We start from the raw sequence: 17683 nt of genomic DNA on the forward strand, positions 1-17683 counted from the left end.
TCTAGACTCCAGGGAAGAGGTTTGGGAAGCTGGGAGTCGGCTCGGAAAGTGAAGGGTGCGCACCTGGGGTGAGAGTGCGGGGGCACCAGCTGAGAGGGGTGCATTTGTGCCTAGGGATGGAAGCGGAAAATCTTTGGGACTCCCTCCCACCAACGCCGGTGTATGCGCCCGGGCGGGCCCTCAGCCTGGGGGAGGCCGGTAGGGGGTGACCCCGGCCCTCGGGCTCCCGGGGTACAGGTCGGGCTGGTCCGGTTAAGAGCAGGTGCTCAGTGTAGGCCTGGGTGTGTGGGGACCGTGTGCTCGGGGAAAAAAAGCCCATGTCGGCGGCAGGGGGCAAAGTGAATTTATAGTGCTGACGGTGGCCAGGGGTCTGCGATGAGAGCCCCAGCTCTGGAGCAGAAGGGCCCGGTAAATTACAGGTCTGTCACCTGTAAGCAGGGTTACAGAAGGAACCTGCGTAAGAGGTATTTCATATGAAAATGATACTAATGATGACTGTTTCATGGCGTTGTTTTGAAACTTAGATCTAAGTCATCACTTGTAAAGCATTTAGACTAGTGCCAGATACTGAGCACTGAGTATGTGACAACTGCTATTATAGTTGGAAGACACTTTATTCTTTTCATTGGACGGCTTTATGTTTTCTCACTACCACTTTAACAAAAACCGAGGCTCAGGTTGGTGGAACGGTGTGGTCAGGTCACAAGCTAGTAGTGAGGGAGTTTAGATTCAAGGGCAGGTGTGCTTTACTTACAGCCTCAGGCTTTGTCTAAATATCACACCTACCTAATACCGACATTGTAGCCTTCACAGCACTTAGCAAAGAGGCCTGTCGCTGGTTCCCAGAAGTATAAGGGAAAGTGAATGTAGATGGAATCCTACCATGTGTCAAAATGTATTCTGGGATTTCTAGTGTCTCTTCAGGTCACTTGGGGCAGACAGAGGTCCCTGGCCCCTTCTGCATTGTCAGGCTGTCTGTCTTTTAAGTCTGGTATTATAATGAATTCCAAGAATTAGGTTTTTGCTCCTAAAATGAATTGTTTCTTGGATCCACGACTCAGTTACCTGGAAACAAAGTGACCCTTGTAAAGTAGGAAGCAGGGAGTCTCTGTTAACAGGGAGTCTCTGTTAACAGGAGTCTTACCTGGAAGAGAGCACCCCTATGACCTTAGACCTTGTTCCAGAGCCTCAGAGCAGAGACAGAAGAGCCCAGAAAGGAGCAGATCCTAGATTTGCAAGATCAGAAGCTGTTCTTAATCTCCCTGCTCAGAATGAGCCAGTCTTGGTGATGACCCCATCCATCTCCAGAAGCCACCAGACTATGTGACAGTGGGGGGTTTGGGCCAGCCTTGAGGAGAGCAAGGTGAGCTGAACTGGTCCAGGGGCAGGCTATTCAGGAAAGGCCATTTTGCTGGAGAGCTTGTGAGGGTGAGGTCTGGGGGTAAGGGATAACCAGGCAGAGGGAGGAAATGCTGTCTCCACTCCCCTTAAATGCCCCCCCCAAAGATGCTGTGTTGCTGTCACGTGTGTCTATCACCACATGTGACACTAGTGATATGCTGACCTCACAGGATCCCAGAATGATGATATGTGAAGGGTTTTCCAAGGTCATCCATTTCTAACTCTCTTGAAATCTTTAAAGACATCGGGCCTGAAAAGTTCAGTGACTTGTCCAGGGAAACCCAGTTTGTGACAGAATCAGGAAAACAGTGCACTTCGCCCTCTCACAGGTAGGTCACCAAAAGGGCCTTTTGACAAATATATCACGGCTGAAACAATTAAAATTTCCTGCCTTAAGGCATCCCATTTCTTTTATTAGGCTTTCTGTAGATTGTATATACCAGCGGGTAAATAATATTAATAAGAAAAATAGATAAATGGTGCATACTGAGTATTGTTCTGCTACGTTAATTTTAATGAAAGTATAGTGTCTTATCCTTTGGTGTATTTAATTCAGCTAATCTTCTGTTGTTTTTATTTACTTGTGTTAGGACACATGCATTATTTTTAAAATGATTGAGAAAAGTTTACATTCACTCAGTTAAAAACTGCAGATTTAATCCTCATGGTCATCTCAGAGTCACACAAAGACAGGTGGTGCCACCTGTATGTGGTCACTGTAGTGCCTTTTCAAGGCTGAGAGGGCCCTATGCCTATAAGAAAGATGATCCCCAACTGGGGTGCTGAGATCTTGGGGAGTGAATCTAGGAGCTATAAGACAGGTTATGTCTCATGACACCCATCTTTCTGTCCCCTCAGCTGAACCACAGTTCTCTACTCTCCCAAGAGCAGAAAATGAACATACCTCAGGTGAGCTCTTTATTCTTTCCCCATTTTGCATTTTTGTGGATTTATAAGGTTAAGAAGCATCCATGCATTAAATGGAAAAAGAAATAAAAATAGATCAAGTCAATCTTGAGGGATAATATACACTATTTTACTATTAATTGTGATGTTTGCTGTCAGCTTTTGATAGGTTACCTTTGTCAGGGTAAGAAGGTTGCATCCAGGTATCTGTTTGTTAAGATTTCACATTAGTCATGAATGTGCATTAAATTACATTGATTACATTTTGTGTATCTATTGGAGCAAAGCTATAGCTTATTTCCTTTAATCTATAAATACTGTAAACAGTATAATGGATTTTCTAATGTTAACTTAAATCCCTGTGTAGACCCTAATTGCTAATAAGTGTGGTAAGTTGCTTCTTACATATCTTCCTAGGACTTTTTGCTAATACTGTATTTAGGATTTTTATTTTTGTATCCACAACTTGGATTAGACTATGCTTTCTTGTTTCTGTGTCCAATTATGGTATCATGGTCATAGTCTCATAAAAGGAAATGGGACATTTTCCTGCTCCTTTTCTTTAATAATAATTTAGATGAGAAAATTGTGTTACATGTAGATTTTGTTAAACTCACCTATAAATTAGGGCCTTATGAAGACTTTTTGCATGAAGATTTTGATTAATTTATTGGTCATAAGTCTATGATGGATTTGTATGGTTTTTTTTAGTGTAACTTTCCTCATTACGTTTTCATAGAAAATTGTTCATTTTTATTTTTAAATTTTGGCTCTGAAGGGTCTTAGTTGTGACACACTGGATCTTTGTTGTGGCATGCAGGATCTTTAGTTGTGGTATGCGGACTCTTAGTTGTGGCACGCAGAGTCTTAGTTGCAGCATGCATACGGGATCGGATCTAGTTCCCCAACCAGGGATTGAACCTGGGCCCCCTGCATTGGGAGCACAGAGTCTTACCCACTAGACCACCAGTGAAGTCCCTATTTATGTTTTTAAATGTATTTTCATGAGCTTGTTGATAGTATTCTCTTCGGATTTCAAAATCTATGTTATATCAATAGTTTCCTTTTTTGATCAACTTTAAAATTTTATTTCAGTATAAAGCTTGCCAATCAGAAAAGGACAAAGTATGTTCTCGTTGGCCCAATCTAAAACTAAGAATTTCTGTGTCTGAGGGTCTTAGTATTCTGTGCTGGCAGAATAGAATAGAGGAATTGGGAGTAGAGGAACGTGCACTTGCCATGTTTGCGCTTTCTACCTTTGCATACCCACCTGTCAGCACCATTTGTTGACAAGAGTATCCTTTCTCCATTGAATTGCATTGGCATCTCTGAGGGAAATCAACTAGCAACCTATGTTTGGGTCTGTTTCTGGATTCTGTTCACTTCTTTTTTTTATTTTTTAAAAAATTTTATTGAAGTATAGTTGATTTACAATGTTGTGTTAATTTCTGCTGTACAGCAAAGTGACACAGGTAAACATATATATACATTCTTTTTTGTATTTTCATTATGGTTTATCACAGGATATTGAATATAGTACCCTGTGCTATACAGTAGGACCTTGTTATTTATCCATCCTATATATAAAGCTTGCATCTGCTAATCTCAAACTCCCAATCCTTCCGCCCCTCACCCCTCCTCCCCCTTGGCAACCACAAGTCTATTCTCTATATCTATGTGGACTCTGTTAACATCTGATGACCTTAATCCTTTTGCTAATACCACGTTACCTTGATGAGTGTCTCTTTATAGTAACTCTTGAAATCAGATAATACGTGTCTTCCAACTTGGTTCTTTTTTAGGAGTGTTTTGGAGATTCTAGGTACTTTGCTTCTCTATAGAAAGTTTTGAAAATTGGCTTGTCTATCTCAGGAAAGCCTGCTGAGATTTTGATTTTGACTGCACTGACTATAGAATCTGTAATATCGATCAATTTGGGGAGAATTAACATCTTGATCAAAATGTCTTCCAATACATTAACACATTATCTCTCGCAATGTGGGGTTTTGAGGGTTTTCATTTTTATTCTTTTGAGTCAAAAGGATAGTTTTTACTTACAGTTTAAAAGAATAACTCTACATTTTGAAGATAAACCTTAGTGGGGTAGTAGTGAAAGCAGGAACAATATAGGAGGCTATTTCTATAATCCTAGCAATAAATGATGATCATTTAAGGGTGTTAGTTGCTTTCAAGTGGTCAGATTCTGAAGGTAATTTAAGGTAGAGCCAACAGTCTAGGAGTGTGTGTTTCTTCTCCACAACCTTACAAATAGAGTGTGCCATCAAACTTTTTGAATTTTTACTAATATGATTAAAAATGATAACTCAAGTTTAGTTTTACAAGCTTTCCTCTTCTCATGAGTGAGGTGGAACATCTTTTTTGTTTGTAATTCATCTATATTTTTTATTGAACTGTTTATTTCTTACTGTTTTTCCTGTTGATGTGCTGATTTTAATTAATATATCCAATATATCTTTATAGCCATTTTTCAGTGATATAAATTGCACAATTTTCCTAGTTTTTCATATTTTTGCCTTGCTCATGTTTTTTAAATTTTGCCATAAAGGCATTTGTTTTTTGTTTTTAACTGTGGTGAACTTTTTTGGCATTTAAAAAAATGTATTGAAATATAGTTGATTTACAATGTTGTGTTAGTTTCAGGTATACAGCAAAGTGATTCAGTTATACAAATGTGTATATATATATATATATATATAATATACATATATATATGGTATATATATTCTTTATCAGATTCTTTTCCGTTATAGGTTATTACAAGATACTGAGTATAGCTCCCTGTGCTATACAGTAGGTCCTTGTTGGTTATCTGTTTTATATATTGTGGTATGTATACGTTAATCCCAAATTCCTAATTTATCCCTCCCCCCCTTTGCCGTTTGATAACCATAAGTTGTTTTTTACGTCTTTGAGTTTATATCTCTTCTGTAAGTAAGTTCATTTGTATCATCTTTTTAGATTACACATATAAGTGATATTATATAATATTTGTCTTTCTTCTTCTTATGATTATCCCTAGGTCCATCCATGTCACTGCAAATGGCATGATTTCATTCTTTTTTGTGGCTGAGTAATATTCCATTGCATATATATAGATATATGTAGATATATACACACCACATCTTTGTCCATTCATTGGTTGATGGAAATTTAGGTTGCTTCCATGTCTTGGCTATTGTAAAATGCTGCAATGAACATTGGGGTGCATGTATCTTTTCGAAGTATGGTTTTCTCCAGATATATGCCCAGGATTGGGATTGCAAGATCATATGGTAGCTCTATTTTTAGTTTTTTAAGGAACCTCCATACTGTTCTCCATAGTGGCTGCACCAATTTACATTCCCACCAACAGTGTAGAAGGGTTCCCTTTTCTCCACACCCTCTCCAGCATTTGTGATTTGTAGATATTTTGATGATAGCTATTCTGACTGGTGTGAGGTGATACCTCATTGTAGTTTTGATTTGCATTTCTATAATAATTAGTGATATTGAGCACCTTTTCATATGCCTGTTAGCCATCTGTATGTCTTCTTTGGAGAAATGTCTGTTTAGGTCTTCTGCCCATTTTTTGATTAGGTTGTTTGGTTTGAGCTGTTTATATATTTTGGAAATTAATCCCTTGTCAGTAGCATCATTTGCAAATATTTTCTCCCAGTCTGTAGGTTGTCTTTTCATTTTGTTCATGATTTCCTATGCTGTGCAAAAGCTCTTAAGTTTAGTTAGGTCCCATTTATTTATTGTTGTTTTTATTTCCATTACTGTAGGAGACAGATCCAGAAAAATATTGCTGTGATTTATGTCAAAGAGTGTTCTGCCTGTGTTTTCCTCTAGGAGTTTTATAGTATTTGGTCTTACATTTAGATCTTAAATCATTTTATTTTTGTGTATGGTGTTAGAGAATGTTCTAATTTCATTATTTTACATGTAGCTGTCGAATTTTCCCAGCACCACTTGTTAAAGAGACTGTCTTTTCTCCCTTGTATATTCTTGCCTCCTTTGTCATAGATTAGTTGACCATAGGTGTGTGGGTTTATTTCTGGGCTTTCTATCCTGTTCCATTGATCTGTATGTCTGTTTTTGTGCCAGTATCATAGTGTTTTGACGACTGTAGTTTTGTAGTATAGTTTGAAGTCAGAGAGCATGATACCTCCAGCTCAGTTCTTCTTTCTCAAAATTGCTTTGGCTATTCAGGGTCTTTCGAAGGCATTTGATTTTTATGTTGTCAAGTTTAGCAGTTTTTTCTTTTATGGTTCCTGGATTTTTAGTCATAGTTGGGCATTTCCCACTCTGACCTTATAAAAGAATTGCTCTGTATAGTCTTTTAGAGTATGATTTTATTTTTTACAGTTAAATCTCGAATACATTTTAATTTTATCCTGCTCTGTGGTGTGAGATATAGATCAGTCTTTTCCCAGATGGCCATCTAGTTATTCCGATGACATTTGTATCTAGCCATTTCTCACTCATTTAAATGATGTCACCTGTATTCAAATAGGAAATTGACTCTGTTTATCATTTCTCCTACTACACAGTTTCTTCAGTTTAAGCTTGGACGTCTTTCTGGGCTTTCACCAGTGCCCTGTTCCTTTTACCCACTTCTACATTTATATTAGATTGTGGGCAATATTGTTCTATTTTTTTTATCAATACTACCTTACCCTCTATCTTCCAGAATTTGTTCAAAATTCAGGCCTTGTGCTGGGACGTTTCTCTGAATTCCTCTTTTGTCATACTTTTATAGCTATAAAAGCTTTTTATTTTACCTGAATGTGTTTTTGGAGGCAGGGGATGTAAATGTGTGTGTTCAGTTTATTCCCTTGAACTAGAGAAATAATTTTTGCTTGTAATTCTCTCGTCTCTTAATTTCTGGTACTCTAATCTTTCTGTTTTCTCTTTCTACCACTTAGAAATTCTTTCTCAGCCTTCCTGGCCTATCTTTCTACCTGCCTTTTAAATTTTGCTATTCCCTTGAATTTTCTACTTGCTCCTTTTCTTTCCTAAAGTTTCTGCGTCCTTTCTGAACCAGCCCTTTTTCCTTGATGACTTAAGTTACCATCTTAATGACTGTCTCCTAGATCCTTATTTTCATTTTAGATTTCCCTTCTCCGTTCCAGAATCTTGCAGCCAACGATGAAATAAATAATTCCATATGTTCCACGGGTGTTTTGAGTGCAGTTGAACAACATCTGCTCCCTGTGACCCAGCCTCTGATTCTTACTTATTCTTCCAGTCTCTGTATGGCATCAGCATCTACCCACTTGCTTGTGCAGCATCTCTGTGTATTAATTTCCCATTCTTTATCGCTGTTGCTTTGCCTTAGTATAGGTCATCTCTTAAACTGGGTATTTTGTTTTGTCGCTGAAGATATTGTCCACTATTCATATAGAACAATGGTTCCTAACTAGGGGTGATTTTGCTTCCCAGGAGACATTTGGAAGTATTTGGAGATATTTTTGATTGTCATGATTGGGAATGCTATTGATATCTAATCAGTAGAAAACAGGGATACTGGTAAATATCCTAAAATACACAGGGCAGTCTTCCACAAAAATAGCATTATCTGGTCCAGAGTGTCAGTAGTGCCAAATTGAAGATACCCTGCTATAGAGCAAAGGCAGAGTTAGTCATCTTTTATAGCATTTTGTTTTAAACTCTAAACAGTAAAAATATATCTGGAGAAAACCATGGTTCGAAAGTATACATGCACCCCAGTGTTCATTGCAGCACTGTTTACAATAGCCAAGGCAAGGAAGCAACCTAAATGTCCATCAACAAATGAACTGATAAAGAAGATGTGGTATATATATATATATATATATATATATATATATATATATATATACACACACACACACACACACAATGGAATACTATTCAGCCATTAAAAAGAATGAAATAATGCCATTTGCAGCAACATGGATGGAAAGGTGGGGGGGGAGGGATAAATTGGGAGTTTAGGATTGACATATACACACTAGTATATTTAAAATAGATAACCAACAAGAACCTACTGTGTAGCACAGGGAACTCTGCTCAATATTCTGTAATAACATAAATGGGAAAGGAATTTGAAAAATAATAGATATATGTATATGCATAACTGAATCACTTTGCTGTACACCTGAAACTAATACAGCATTGTAAATCAACTATAGTCCACTAAAAAATAAAAATTAAATAAACAGTAAACATAGTAGGAGTTAGTTTTCAAAAGTATTTTCCATGTCCCAATTCTGAACCCTCAGATTGATTAGAAATATGTTGTTAACAGGCATCAGTGTCATTCAAGGACGTGACTGTGGAGTTCACCCAGGAGGAGTGGTGGCAGATGGACTCTGCTCAGAAGACCCTGTACAGAGATGTGATGTTGGAGAACTACAGCCACCTCGTCTCAGTGGGTGAGCAGACCTTACCATGTGACTTCCTCAGGAATGCAAATTCAGTTTTTTCTCTTTTTAAATGTTAATCACTTTTGTTGACGAATATTAAATGGAAAATTTAGCACTTTTCAATGTACAAGTCAATAGGTTTTAAAAGATTATACAGTAGATTACCATCATCAAAATCATGATTTGGAATATTTTCATCATGCCCCCAAAATTCCTTGTACCCCTTTGCAGTGAGTCCCCTCCTTTCATTTCTACTTCTCAGACCCCAAGCAATCACTGATCTGTTTTCTATTTCAATAGCTTTTCCTTTTTTTGAATTTTATATAAATGAATTCGTAAAGTATATACTGTGTTTTGTCTGGCTTCTTTCATTTAGCATGATGCTTTTGAGACTCGTGTGTTTGTGTGTGTGTGTGTGTGTGTGTGTGTGTGTGTGTGTGTGTATCACAGGTTTATTCTTTTTATCCTTAGTAGAATTCCTTTGTGTGCATATACTGCAGTTTGTTATCCTTTCAGTTCATAGACACATGGGTGTTTTTCCAGTTTGGGGCTGTTATGAAAAAGCTTCTATGAACATTCACATATAAGTCTTTGTGTCAGTATCTTTTCATTTCTTGTGTAAATACCTACGAGTGGGCTTACTGGGTCTTCTGTAAGTTTATATGTAACTTATTCAGAAAGTGCCAAATGTTCCCAAGTTTGGTCTACTGTTTTTCATGCCTATAAGCAATGTCTGAGAGTTATCATTGCTCTTTGATTACCAACATTTCTAGTTGCATCTTATTGGATTTTAATTTGCATTTCTCTGGTAATTAACAATGTTGAACTTCTTTTCATGTGCTTTCTAACCATTCATAATCTCCTTTAATGAAGTGTCTCATGAAATCTTTTGCCCATTTTTTTGTATAGTTTTTTGGTTTGTGTCTTATTGTTGAGTTGAAGGAGTTTAGATCTTTATCAGATATATGTTTTGCAAATGTTGTATTTTCTAGCTCTGGCTTGCCTTTTTTTTTTTTTTAACATCTTTATTGGGGTATAATTGCTTTACAATGGTGTGTTAGTTTCTGCTTTATAACAAAGTGAATCAGTTATACATATACATATGTTCCCATATCTCTTCCCTCTTGAGTCTCCCTCCCTCCCACCCTCCCTGTCCCACCCCTCCAGGTGGTCACAAAGCACCGAGCTGATATCCCTGTGCCATGCGGCTGCTTCCCACTAGCTATCTACCTTACGTTTGTTAGTGTATATATGTCCATGCCTCTCTCTTGCCCTGTCACAGCTCACCCTTCCCCCTCCCCATATCCTCAAGTCCATTCTCCAGTAGGTCTGTGTCTTTATTCCTGTCTTACCCCTAGGTTCTTCATGACATTTTTTTTTTCTTAAATTCCATATATATGTGTTAGCATACAGTATTTTTCTTTCTCTTTCTGACTTACTTCACTCTGTATGACAGACTCTAGGTCTATCCACCTCATTACAAATAGTTCAATTTTGTTTCTTTTTATGGCTGAGTAATATTCCATTGTATATATGTGCCACATCTTCTTTATCCATTCATCCGATGATGGGCACTTAGGTTGTTTCCATCTCCGGGCTATTGTAAATAGAGCTGAAATGAACATTTTGGTACATGACTCTTTTTGAATTATGGTTTTCTCAGGGTATATGCCCAGTAGTGGGATTGCTGGGTCATATGGTAGTTCTATTTGTAGTTTTTTAAGGAACCTCCATACTGTTCTCTATAGTGGCTGAACCAGTTCACATTCCCACCAGCAGTGCAAGAGTGTTCCCTTTTCTCCACACCCTCTCCAGCATTTATTTCTAGATTTTTTGATGATGGCCATTCTGACTGGTGTGAGATGATATCTCATTGTAGCTTTGATTTGCATTTCTCTAATGAGTAGTGATGTTGAGCATTCTTTCATGTGTTTGTTGGCAGTATGTATATCTTCTTTGGAGAAATGTCTATTTAGGTCTTCTGCCCATTTTTGGATTAGGTTGTTTGGGTTTTTTTTATTGAATTGTATGAGCTGTATGTATATTTTGGAAATCAATCCCTTGTCAGTAGCATCATTTGCAAATATTTTCTCCCAGTCTGTAGGTTGCCTTTTCATTTTGTTCATGGTTTCCTATGCTGTGCAAAAGCTCTTAAGTTTAGTTAGGTCCCACTTGTTTATTTTTGTTTTTATTTCCATTACTGTAGGAGACAGATCCAGAAAAATATTGCTGTGGTTTATGTCAAAGAGTGTTCTGCCTGTGTTTTCCTCTAGTATTTTTATAGTATCTTGTCTTATATTTGGATCTTTAATTCATTTTGTTTTTGTATATGGTGTTAGAGAATGTTCTAATTTCATTATTTTACATGTAGCTGTCCAGTTTTCCCAGTACCACTTGTTAAAGGGACTGTCTCCATTGTATATTCTTGCCTCCTTTGTCATAGATTAGTTGACCATAAGTGTGTGGGTTTATTTCTGGGCTTTCTATCCTGTTCCATTAATCTGTATGTCTGTTTTGGGCCAGTACCATACTGTTTTGATGACTGTAGCTTTGTCGTATAGTCTAAAGGCAGGGAGCCTGATTTCCTCAGCTCTGTTTTTCTTTCTCAAGATTGCTTTCTCAAGATTCGGGGTCTTTTGTGTTTCCATACAAATTAAAATGTTTTTTTGTTCTAGTTCTGTGGAAAATGCATTGAGTAGTATCATCATTTTGAAAATATTAATTCTTCCAGTCCAAGAACATGGTATATCTTTCCATCTGTTTATGTCATCTTCAGTTTCTTTCCTCAGCATCTTAGAGTTATCAGAGTACATGTCTTTTGCCTCCTGAGGTAGGTTTATTCCTAGGTACTTTATTCATTTTGATGCAATGATAAATGGAATAGTTTCCTTAATTTCTTCTGATCTTTCCTTGTTAGTGTATGGAAAGGCAATGGGTTTCTGTGTATTAATTTTGTATCCTGCAACTATACTGAATTCATTGATGAGCTCTAGTAATTTTCTGGTAGCATCTTTAGGATTTTCTATGGATAGTATCATGTCATCTGGAAACAGTGACAATTTTACTTCTTCTTATCTGATTTGGATTCCTTTTATTTCATTTTCTTCTCTGATTGCTGTGGCTAGGACTTCCAAAACTATGTTGAATAAAAGTGGTGAGAGTGGACATCCTTGTCTTCTTGCTGACCTTAGAGGAAATGCTTTCAGATTTTCACCATTGAGTATGACATTAGCTCTGGGCTTGTCATATATGGCCTTTATTATGTTGAGGTAGGTTCCCTCTATGCCTACTTTCTGGAGAGTTTTTATCATAAATGGATGTTGAATTTTATCAGAAGCTCTTTATGCATCTATCGTGATGATCATATGTTTTTTATTCTTCAGTTTGTTGATGTGGTGTATCACACTGATTGATTTGTGGATATTGAAAGTTCTTGCATCCCTGGGATAAAGCCCACTTGATCATTATGTATGATTCTTTTAATGTATTGTTGGATTTGGTTTGCTAGACTATGTTGAGAATTTTTGCATCTATGTTGATCAATGATATTGGCTTGTAATTTTCTTTTGTTGAGGTGCCTTTGTTTGGTGTTTGGTATCAGTGTGGTGGTGGCCTCATAGAATGAGTTCGGAAATGTTCCTCCCTCTGCAATTCTTTGGAATAGTTTCAGAAAGATAGGTGTTAACTCTTCTCTAAATGTTTGATAGAATTCACCTGTGAAGCCATCTGGTCCTGGACTTTTTAAATCCAGATTCAATTTCAGTAGTTGTTTGTTCATATTTTGGTCTGTTCATATTTTCTATTTCCCCCTGGTTCAGTCTTGGGAGATTGTACTCTTTAAAGAATTTATCCATTTCTTCTAGGTTGTCCATTTTATTGGTATATTTTATTGTCCATGTTGTTGGCCTGTAGTAGACTCTTATGGTCCTTTGTATTTCTGTGGTGTCAGTTGTAAATTCTCCTTTTTCATTTCTAATTTTATTGATTTTGGCCCTCCTCTTTTTTCTTGATAAGTCTGGGTGAAGGTTTTTCAATTTTGTTTATCTTTCCAAAGAACCAGCTTTTAGTTTCATTTATCTTTTCTATTGTTTTCTTAGTTTCTCTTTCATTTATTTCTGCTCTGATCTTTATGATTTCTTTCCTTCTAGTAACTTTGGGTTTTGTTTGTTCTTCTTTTTCCAGTTGTTTTAGATATAAGGTTAGGCTGTTTATTTGAGATTTTTCTTCTTTCCTGAGGTAAGCTTGTATCGCTATAAACTTCCTCTTGGAACTGCTTTTGCTACATGCCATGGGTTTTGGATTGTCATGTTTGCATTTTCATTTGTCTCTGGGTATTTTTCGATTTCCTCTTTGATTTCTTTGGTGATCCGTTGGTTGTTTAGTAGCATATTATTTAACCTCCATGTTTTTGTGTTTTTTGCAGTTTTTTTTTTCTTGTGGTTGATTTCAAATCTCATAGCATTGTGGTCAGAAAAAATGCTTGATGTGTTTTCAGTTTTCTTAACTTTACTGAGGCTTGCTTTGTGGCCCAACATGTGATCTATCCTGGAGAATGTTCCATGTGCACTTAAAAAAAATATGTATTTTTCTACTTTCTTATGGAATACTCTAAAAATATCAATTAAGTCCATCAGGTCTAATGTGTCATTTAAGGCCTGTGTTTGCTTATTGATTTTTTGTCTGGATGATCTGTCCATTGATGTAAGTGGGGTGTTAAAGTCCCCCACTATTATTGTGTTACAGTCGATTTCTCCTTTTATGGCTGTTAATGTTTGCATTATATATTGAGGTGCTTCTGTGTTGGGTGCATGTATATTTACACTTGTTATATCTTCTTGGATTGATCCCTTGATCATTATGTGGTGTCCTTCTTTGTCTCCTGTAACAGTCTTTATTTAATTTAATTTTTTTTTTTTTTTTTTGCGGTATGTGGGCCTCTCACTGTTGTGGTCTCTCCCATTGCGGAACACAGGCTCCGGACGCGCAGGCTCAGCGGCCATGGCTCACGGGCCCAGCCGCTCTGCGGCATGTAGGATCTTCCTGGACCAGGGCACGAACCTGTGTCCCCTGCATCGGCAGGCAGACTCTCAACCACTGCGCCATCGGGGAAGCCCCAACAGTCTTTATTTTAATGTCTATTTTGTCAGATATGAGTATTGCTATTCCAGTTTTCTTTTGATTTCCATTTGCATGGAATACCTGTTTCCATCCCCTCACTTTCAGTCTGTATGTGTTTCAAGATCTGAAGTTGGTCTCTTTTAGACAATATACGTATGGGTCTTGTTTTTGTATCTATTAAGCCAGCCTATGTCTTTTGGTCAGAGCACTTAATCTGTTTACATTTAAGGTAATTATTGATATGTACATTCTTATTGCCATTTTGATAATTATTTTGGATTTGTTTTTATAGGTCTTTCTTCTTCCTTTCGTCTTTTCTTTTCTCTCTTGTGTCTTGGATTCCTCTTTCTTTCTCATGTGTACATCTATTATAGATTTTTCATTTGCAGTTACCGTGATGTTTTTATACAGCAGTCTATATATCTATATACATGATTGATTTAAGTTGCTGATCTCTTAATTTCAAGTGCATTTCAAATATCCTGCACTTCTACTCTCTCTCACGATTGCTGGTTTTGATATCATGTGCCGTGGATGATTTCCTACCTTACTGTATGTTTGCTTTCCCATTTTGTAATTTTCTTGTTTCCAGTTGTGGCCTTTTCTGCCTAGAGGAGTTCCTTAGCATTTGTTATAAAGCTGGTTTGGTGCTGTTAAATTCTCTTAGCTTTCATTTGTCTGTAAAGCTTTTGATTTCTCCATCAAATCTGAACGAGATACTTGCTGGGTAGAGTATTCTTGGTTATGGGTTTTTCCCTTTCAGCACTTTAAATACATCATTCTAGTCCCTTCTGGCCTGCAGAGTTTCTGCTGAAAAATTAGCTGCTAGTCTTATGGAGATTCCCTTGTATGTTATTTGTTGCTTTTCCCTTGTTGTTTTTAATATTTTCTCTTTGTCTTTAATTTCTGTCAGTTTAATTACTGTGTGTTTTGGCATTTTCCTCCTTGGGTTTATCTTGTATGGGACTCTGTGCTTCTTGGATATGGGTGATTGTTTCCTTTCCCATGTTAGGGAAGTTTTCACCTATTATCTCTTCAAGTATTTTCTTAGTCCCTTCCTTTCCCTCTTCTCCATCTTGGACCCCTATAATGTGAATGCCAGTGTGTTTGACGTTGTCCCAGAGATCTCTTAAACTTACTGCTTTTCATCCTTTTTTCCTTTTTGTGTTCTGCAGCAGTGATTTCCACCACTCTGTCTTCTAGCTCACTGATTCATTCTTCTACCTCATTTATTCTATTAATTCCTAATTGTGTATTTTTTATTTCAGTTATTATGTTATTCGACTCTCTTTGGTGGTTCTTTATATTTTCTGTTTGCTAAAAATTTCTTATAACGTCTCACTCTGTGTGTCCATTCTTTTCCTACCTTCTGGGATCATCTTTATGATCAGTATTCTGAACTCTTACACAGGTAAATTGGCTATCTCCACTTCACTTAGTTGTTCTTCTGGGATTTTATCTTGTTCCTTCATCTGGGAAATATTCCTTTGCCATCTCATTTTGTTTAAATTAATACTTGTATCTTTATGAATGTAGTAGCTTAGTTACGTTTTCGACCTTGGATAAGTGGGCCTCTGTAGGGGATGTCCTATGTGTCCCAGCAGTATACTCCCCTCCCATCACCCAAAGGCTGGGACCAGCTCATCCCAGGGTAGGTTCTGACCTGTGTTTTTGGACTCAGTTCTGTAGGCTGCACGATCATAATTTCCTTGCTTCTGGTATCTGCTCCCTGGAAGGTGAGGTTTGTCTAGAACCTTGTGTGGGCTTCCTGGCAGGAGCATCTGGTGCCTGCCCACTGATGAGTGGAGCTGGGTCTTGGCCCTCTGGTGGGCAGGACCATGTCAAGGGCTGTGGGCTCAAGAAGTTTTTAGGCAGCCTATCTGCTGATGGATGGGGCTTATTCCCCCCTTGTTGGTTGTTTGGCCTGAGGCGTCCCAGCACTGGAGCTTACAGGCTGTTGGGAAGAGCCAGGTCTTGATGCTAAGGACCCAAAATGTCTGCCTCCAGCCAGAGTTCATGTACGTCTCTGCTATGTCTGCCACCAGCTTTTATGACCCCAGAGAGAGCCACAGCCTCCCTAAGAGACCCTCCAAGACCAGCAGATATGTCTGGCCCAGGCTCCAATGGAGTCACTACTTTTGCCTTGGGACCTGGTGTGCACAGGACCTTGTGTGTGCCCTCCAAGAGTGGAGTCTCTGTTTCCCCCAATCCTATTGTGCTCTTGCAGTCAAGCCCTACTGGCCTTCATAGCCAAATGCTCTGTGGGCTCCTCCTCCCGATGCCGGACCCCTAGGCTGGGGAGCCTGGAATGGGGCTCAGAGCTCTCACTCCTGTGGGAGAACTTCTGCTATATAATTATTCTCGTTTGTGGGTCACCCACCTGGGTGACATGGCATTCAATTATATAGTGAGTGTGCCCCTGCTACCGTTTCAAGGTTTCTTCTTTGTCTTTGGATGTAGAATATCTTTTTCTTGTAGATTCCAGTCTTTTTTATCAATGGTTATTCAGCAGTTAGTTGTGATTTTGGTGTGCTGTGCCATTTTATCATATGTGGAGATTCATGTAACCACCACCACAATCCAGATACAGAACTAACTACTCCATCACCACAAGGATTTCTCTCATGCTACCTCTTTATTTTCATATCCATCCCCTCTCCCACACTATGCCTAATCTCTGCCAAATATTAATCTGTTCTTCATCTCTATAATTTTGTAATTTCCAGAATATTATATAAATGGAATCATACAGTATTTGATATATTGAGACTGAGATCTGCCCAAGTTGTAGTGTGTAGATAGTTTATTTCTTGTTTTACTACAATGGTATTCCAGTCTATAAATGAATGTATTATAATTTGTTTAGTCATTCATCTATTAAAGGACATTTTGGTTGTTAATTTTTGGCTATTATAAATAAAGATGCTATGAACATTCATGTTCAGATTTTTGTGTAAAATGAATTATTATTTCTCTGGGATAAATGCCCAGGAGTGTGATTGGAGCTGTATGGTAAGTATGTGTTTTGTTCTTTAAGAGACTGTCAAACTCTGTTATCAAAAAGACCACGAATAACAAATGTTGGCAAGCATATGGAGAAAAGGGGACCTTTGTATGCTATTGGTGGGAATGTAAATTGGTGCAGCTGCATACTAGAAAACAGTATGGAGGCTCCTCTAAAAGCTAAAGATAGAACTACTATATGATCCAGCAGTTCCACTCCTGGGTATATATCCAAAGGAAATCAAAACACTTTAATTCAAAAAGATACATGCACCCCAATGTTCACAGCAGCATTATTTACAACAGCCAAGATATGGAAGCTACCTAAGTGTCCATGAACAAATGAATGGATAAAGATGTGGTATAGATACACAATGGAATATTTACTCAGCCATAAAAAAAGAATGAAATTTTTCTATTTGCAACAACATAGATGGACTTGGAGAGTATTATGCTTAGTGAAATAAGTCAGACAGAGAAAGACAAATACTGTATGATATCACTTACATGTGGAATCTAAAAAATAAGACAAACTAGTGAAGATAACAAAAAAGAAACAGACTCAACAGAGGGAACAAACTAGTGGTTACCAGTGGGGAGAGGGGTAAGACAGGGGTAGGTGATTAAGAGGTACAAACTACTATGTATAAAATAAGCTACAAGGATATATTGTACAACACAGGGAATATAGCCAATATTTTATAATAACTATAAATGGAGTGTAACCTTTAAAGATTGTGAATCACTGTGTTGTACACCTGAAACTTACATAATCTGTAAATCAGCTATACCGTAATATAAAAAAAACAGAAACTGCCCAGAATGGCTGTACCATTTTGCATTTC

General features: G+C 37.7%; 1 protein-coding gene across 1 annotated transcript in view; it reads left to right on the top strand.

The window, feature by feature from the left end:
* The first annotated feature begins 375 nt into the window (after nucleotides 1-375).
* ZNF782 (zinc finger protein 782) overlaps nucleotides 376-17683 on the top strand; it is a 55203-nt gene continuing 37895 nt past the window's right edge. Inside the window, exons 1-3 of the mRNA XM_065879874.1 lie at nucleotides 376-408; nucleotides 2260-2310; nucleotides 8600-8726. Coding sequence (XP_065735946.1) covers nucleotides 376-408; nucleotides 2260-2310; nucleotides 8600-8726 — 211 coding nt within the window. The remainder of the gene's footprint in view (nucleotides 409-2259; nucleotides 2311-8599; nucleotides 8727-17683) is intronic.

The sequence above is a fragment of the Phocoena phocoena genome, chromosome 6 (genome assembly GCF_963924675.1).
Source record: "Phocoena phocoena chromosome 6, mPhoPho1.1, whole genome shotgun sequence".
Taxonomy (NCBI): Eukaryota; Metazoa; Chordata; class Mammalia; order Artiodactyla; family Phocoenidae; genus Phocoena; species Phocoena phocoena.